Source organism: Aphelocoma coerulescens, chromosome 14, assembly GCF_041296385.1.
Source record: "Aphelocoma coerulescens isolate FSJ_1873_10779 chromosome 14, UR_Acoe_1.0, whole genome shotgun sequence".
Taxonomy (NCBI): domain Eukaryota; kingdom Metazoa; phylum Chordata; class Aves; order Passeriformes; family Corvidae; genus Aphelocoma; species Aphelocoma coerulescens.
Window position 1 is genome coordinate 460,001 of NC_091028.1, and position 5,588 is coordinate 465,588.

The following is a 5,588-nucleotide window of genomic DNA, read 5'->3' on the forward strand; positions in this document are numbered from 1 at the left end:
ATCCTCCTCCCCCACCTCCCCCTTCTCGTCCTCACCCTCATCCTACTTCTCCTCGTCCTCCTCTTCCTCCTCCTCCTCGTCCTCCTCCTCGTCATCCTCCTCGTCCTCGTCCTCGTCCTCGTCCTCGTCCTCCTCGTCCTCGTCCTCCTCCTCCTCCTCCTCGTCCTCGTCCTCCTCCTCCTCCTTCTCCTGCTCCTCCTTCTCCTCCTCGTCCGCCTCGTCCTCCTCGTCCTTCTTGTCGTCTTCGTCCTCGTCCTAGGCCTCCTCCTCCTCATCCTCCTCCTCGTCCTCTTCCTCCTCATCCTCTTCGTCCTCGTTCTCCTCCTCGTCGTCATCGTCGTCGTCCTCCTCCTCTTCATCCTCCTCCTCGTCCTCCTCCAAATCCTCCTCATCCTCCTCGTCGTCGTCCTCCTCCTCTTCATCCTCCTCCTCGTCCTCCTCTAACTCCTCCTCATCCTCCTCCCCCACCTCCCCCTTCTCGTCCTCACCCTCATCGTGCTTCTCCTTGTCCTCCTCTTCCTCCTCGTCCTCCTACTCCTCGTCCTCCTCCTCCTCGTCCTTCTCCTCGTCCTCCTCCTCGTCCTTCTCCTCGTCCTCGTCCTCCTCCTTCTCCTCCTCCTCTTCCTCCTCGTCCTCCTCCAACTCCTCCTCATCCTCCTCCCCCACCTCCCCCTTGTCGTCCTCACCCTCATCCTACTTCTCCTCGTCCTCCTCTTCCTTCTCGTCCTCGTCCTCGTCCTCATCCTCCTCCGCCTCCTCCTCCTCCTCCTCGTCCTCGTCCTCGTCCTCGTCCTTGTCCTCCTCGTCCTCCTCGTCCTCCTCGTCCCCCTCGTCCTCCTCGTCCTCCTCCTCCTCCTCCTCCTCCTCCTCCTCGTCCTCCTCCTCCTCGTCCTCCTCCTCGTCCTCGTCCCTGTCTTCGTCCTCCTCCTCCTCCTCCTCCTCCTCCTCCTCGTCCTCGTCGTCCTCCTCCTCCTCTTCGTCCTCCTCCTCCTCCTCCTCCTCGTCCTCCTCGTCCTCCTCATCCTCTTCGTCCTATTCCTCCTCCTCCTCGTCCTCCTCCTCCTCCACCTCCTCCTCCTCGTCCTCCTCATCCTCCTCATCCTCTTCGTCCTATTCCTCCTCCTCCTCGTCCTCCTCCAACTCCTCCTCATCCTCCTCCCCCACCTCCCCCTTCTCGTCCTCCCCCTCATCCTACTTCTCCTCGTCCTCCTCGTCCTCCTCGTCCTCCTCGTCCTCGTCTTCATCCTCCTCCTCCCCCTCCTCCCCCTCCTCACGCTCCTCACCGTCCTCGTCCTCACCCTCATTCTTCTCGTCCTCCTCGTCCTCCTCCTCTTCGTCCTCGTCCTCCTCCTCCTCGTCCTCCTGCTCCTCGTCCTCCTCCACCTTGTCCTCGTCCTCCTTGTCCTCCTCCTCCTCCTTCTCGCCCTCCTCCAACTCTTCTTCGTCCTCCTCCCCCACCTCCCCCTTCTCGTCCTCACCCTCATCCTACTCCTCCTCGCCCTCCTCCGCCTCCTCGTCCTCCTCGTCCTCCTCGTCCTCGTCCTCCTCCTCCTCCTCCTCCTCGTCCTCCTCCTCCTCCTCCTCCTCCTCTGCCTCCTCCTCCTCCTCCTCCTCGTCCTCGTCCTCCTCATCCTCCTCATCCTCCTCATCCTCTTCGTCCTTGTTCTCCTCCTCGTCGTCATCGTCGTCGTCCTCCTCTTCCTCCTCCTCCTCGTCCTCCTGCAACTCCTCCTCGTCTTCCTCCCCCACCTCCTCCTTCTCGTCCTTACCCTCTTCCTACTTCTCCTCGTCCTCCTTGTTCTCCTCCTTGTCCTCCTCGTCCTCCTCCTCCTCGTCCTCCTCCTCCTCCTCGTTCTCCTCGTCCTCCTCCTCCTCCACCTCCTCCTCTTCCTCCTCCTCCTCGTCCTCTTCCTCCTCGTCCTCCTCCTTCTCGTCCTCGTCCTCGTCCTCCTCCTCCTCCTCCTCCTCCTCCTCCTCCACGTCCTCCTCGTCCTCCTCCTCCTCCTCCTACTCCTCCTCCTTTTCCTCCTTCTCCTCGTCCTTTTCCTCATGCTCCTCATCCTCCTCCTCCCCCTCCTCCCCCTCCTCACGCTCCTCACCTTCCTCGTCCTCACCCTCATACTTCTCGTCCTCGTCGTCCTCCTCCTCCTCTTCGTCCTCCTCGTCCTCCTCGTCCTCCTCGTCTTCGTCCTCATCCTCCTCGTCCTCCTCCTCCTCCTCGTCCTCCTCTTCCTCCTCCTCCTCCTCCTCGTCCTTTTCCTCCTCGTCCTCCTCCTCATCCTCCTCCTCCTCCTCCTCCTCTTCGTCCTCCTCGTCCTTGTCCTCCTCCTCCTCCTCCTCCTCCTTCTCCTCCTCCTCCTCCTCTTCATCCTCTTCCTCTTCATCCTCCTCCTCCTCCTCGTCCTCCTCCAACTCCTCCTCGTTCTCCTCCTCCCCCACCCCCCCGTTCTCCTCCTCGCCCTCTTCCTGCTCCTTCTCGTCTTCCTCTTCCTCTTCGTTCTCCTCCTCCTCCTCCTCCTCCTCCTCCTCCTCCTCCTCCTCCTCCTCCTCCTCCTCCTCCTCCTCCTCCTCCTCCTCCTCCTCCTCCTCCTCCTCCTGCTCCTCCTCCTCCTCTTCCTCCCCCTCCTCCTCCTCCTCCTCCTCCTCCTCCTTTACTTCCTCCTTCTGCTCCTCCTCCTGCTCCTTCTCCTCCTCGTCCTCCTCCTTTACTTCCTCCTCCTTCTCCTCCTCCTCCTTCTTCTTGTCCTTCTCCTCGTTATCCTCCTCCCGCTCCTCCTCCTCCTCCTCATGCTCGTCATCCTCTCCTCCTTTTCCTCGTCCTTCTCCCTGTCCTCCTCGTCCACCTCCTCCTTCTCCTCCTCATCCTCTTCTTCATCCTCTTCATCCTAGTTCTCCTCCTCCTCATTGTCGTGTTTGTCATCCCCCTCCTCCTCGTCCCCCTCCTCCGCCTCCTCCCCCTCGTCGTCCTCACCCTCCTACTCCTTCTTCTCCTCATGCTCCTCCTTGTCCTCCTCCTCCAACTCCTCGTCTTCCTCCTCCTGCTCTTCATCCTCCTCCTACTTGTCCTCCTCGTCCTCCACGTCCTCCTCCTCTCCTCCTCCTCCTCCTACTGCTCCTCCTCCTTTACCTCCACCTACTCCACCTCCTCCTCCTCCTCATCCTCGTCTTCCTTCTTCTCTTCCTCCGCGTCCCCCTCCTCCCCCTCCTCCTTCTCTTCGTCCTCACCCTCATCCTCATCCTCATCATTTTCATCTTCCTCCTCCTCCTTGTACTCCTCATCCTCCTCCTGTCCTCCTTCTCCTCCTCGTCATCATCCTCATCGTCCTCCCCGTCCTTGTCCCCCTCCTCCTCGTCCTCCTCCTTGTCTTCTTTGTCCTCATTCTCTTCCTCCTTGTTTCTATGTGCCTCCTCCTTGTCCTCCTCCTCCCCCTCCTCATCCTCCTTCTCCTCCTTTTTCTCCTTGTCCTCACCCTCATCATCGTCGTTTTCATCCTCCTCCTTCTCCTCCTCACCCTCCTCCTTATCCTCGTCCTTCTCCCCCTCCTCCTTTTCCTCCTCGTCCCTTTCCTCATCCTCCTCCTCCCCCTCCTCCCCCTCCTCACGCTCCTCACCGTCCTCGTCATCACCCTCATACTTCTCGTCCTCGTCGTCCTCCTCCTCCTCGTCCTCCTCATCCTCCTCCTCATCTTCCTCCTCCTCGTCCTCATCCTTCTCCTCGTCCTCTTTGTCCTCCTCCTCCTCCTCTTCCTCCCCCTCGTCCTCATCCTCCTCCTCATCAAAAGAAAAAAATTACCTCAGGTACCTGATTGGGAGCAGTCTTGTGATCCCATCTGGGATATGAAGCGCCTAAACCAGAGATGGGAAGACTCTGGGAGATTCCAGAAGGCGTCTCCAGTGGACCTCAGAACAGAGAGCTGTTTGCTGTCAGAGGGGTATAAAAGGCAGGATGGGCATTTTGTGGGCGAGCCTCTGGCCCCCAGCCACGCTGCCAGCGCTGCCCCTTTTGCTTTGCCATATTTTTTGAGTTCTCAGTAAATTTTAAGAACTCCTTTCCATATCGGATCTGGGTCGTTTATAACAGTTCCAGGGGCCCCGCAGTGTCACAGTGCTCCCTGCGCACCCTGAGGCCCCACATCAGCCAGCCCAGGCCATTGCCACGCTCCCAGTCACTCCCAGCATGATCCCAGTGACTCCCAGTCTCTCTCAGCATATCCCAGTTGCCCCCAGCATGCTCCTGGTCACTCCCAGTATGATCTCAGTCACCCTCAGTGTGATCCTAGTTACCTCCAGCATAGTTCCAGTCACTCCCAGTTGCCCCTAGTACAGTCCCAGTCACTGCAAGTATGACCTCAGTGGCCCACAGCACAGACACAGTCACTCCCAGTTGCTCCCAGTTTCTCCCAGCATGCTCGTTCAGTCACCCCAGTTGCCCCAGCATGGTTCCAGTTGCCCCTAGCATGATCTCATTCATTCCCAGTATATCCCAGTTGCCTCCAGCACACACCCATCATTCCCAGTTGCTCCCAGTAGCTCCCAGCAGCCCTCAGTGCGGTCCCAGTGGCTCCCAGTATTTCCATGTCCCTGGTCCCAGTGCTGCTCCCAGCCCTGATCCGTGGGGATGGGAATGTCCCGCTCCCTTCCTGGGGCAGGCTCCCACCTGAGCCAGGTGTGCAGGGCAGGACCTTGCCCTGAGCCCAAGCCCTGTCTCCCCTGCAGGATCTGCTTCCCATCGGCCTCTTCCTCCTGCGGCCCCACGCCCAGCTCGGTGCTGAACGAAGGGCGCTGGGCCGGGGTCATCCCCCGGCGGGGGCTGCGCACCCCCTCTGCCCCCTCCCCAAATTCCCTCCCGGGGCAGCAGGGGCTGGCTCAGGAGCCCTGGGGCTCCTGGGGCTCCGTGCTTTCCTTCCTAAGGAAAAGAACCGTCCTTCTCATCCAGGCTCCCATGGCCAAAACTGAGATTCTACCTCCCAAATTCTGTCTCTGTCCCAGGATTGCTCCCAGACAAAAGTTGCCATGAGAGACAGGTCTGGCTGCCCTCACCCATGGTGGCCACCTCTCATCTTCTTCCAAAACACCGGGACTTTGTGCTTTTCTTTCATGTGGAAAAACCCATCCTTCTCAGCTGTTGCTATGAGCCAGCCCACTGCTGGGCTGGGGCAGCGAGATGCCAACCAACCCCTGACCCTCCCGTGGATCAAATTTCCCTGGGACACAGACTCGCAGGGTGGGTCGATGGGCGGCTCAGAAGCTTAAGCCACATCCCCCTGGGGCTGCGCCCGGCTCCAAACTGCCTTTCCCTGTTCGGGAGAATTCCCTCTTACTCGGTTGTTCACTGGTTCTTTGTTGTATCTCCCAGTAGTTCTTGTTGAATTGTATCCTCCCCCTGGCTTGTAACTCATTGGTTGTTTTCCCCTTTCCCCACGGTTTCCAACCCCCCTCTAAAACTGAGGGAAAAGCCTCTAGACGGGATCCCGGATTAAGATCATTGCCATGTTCTGGTTGCTAAACTTCTGACAATAAACCTGTTGGAAGCCAGACCAGAACCCTCTCTCTCTTCCTTTATCTCCCAACTAACGTGAGCCGATAGC

The 5,588-nt window shown here is 59.6% G+C and overlaps 1 protein-coding gene and 1 pseudogene across 1 annotated transcript; both read right to left on the bottom strand.

Annotated features, from left to right (window-relative positions):
• Positions 1-135: 135 nt before the first annotated feature.
• On the bottom strand, positions 136-1,605 carry LOC138118911 (glutamic acid-rich protein-like; annotated as a pseudogene).
• Positions 1,606-2,007: 402 nt separating this feature from the next.
• On the bottom strand, positions 2,008-4,293 carry LOC138118916 (uncharacterized protein DDB_G0283697-like). Its single transcript, XM_069030246.1, has 4 exons — positions 4,285-4,293; positions 3,226-3,708; positions 2,710-2,826; positions 2,008-2,196 (listed from the first exon to the last, which is right to left on the bottom strand). Exons 1-4 carry the CDS (start codon positions 4,291-4,293, stop codon positions 2,008-2,010), a joined length of 798 nt encoding a protein of 265 aa, XP_068886347.1.
• Positions 4,294-5,588: the final 1,295 nt, after the last annotated feature.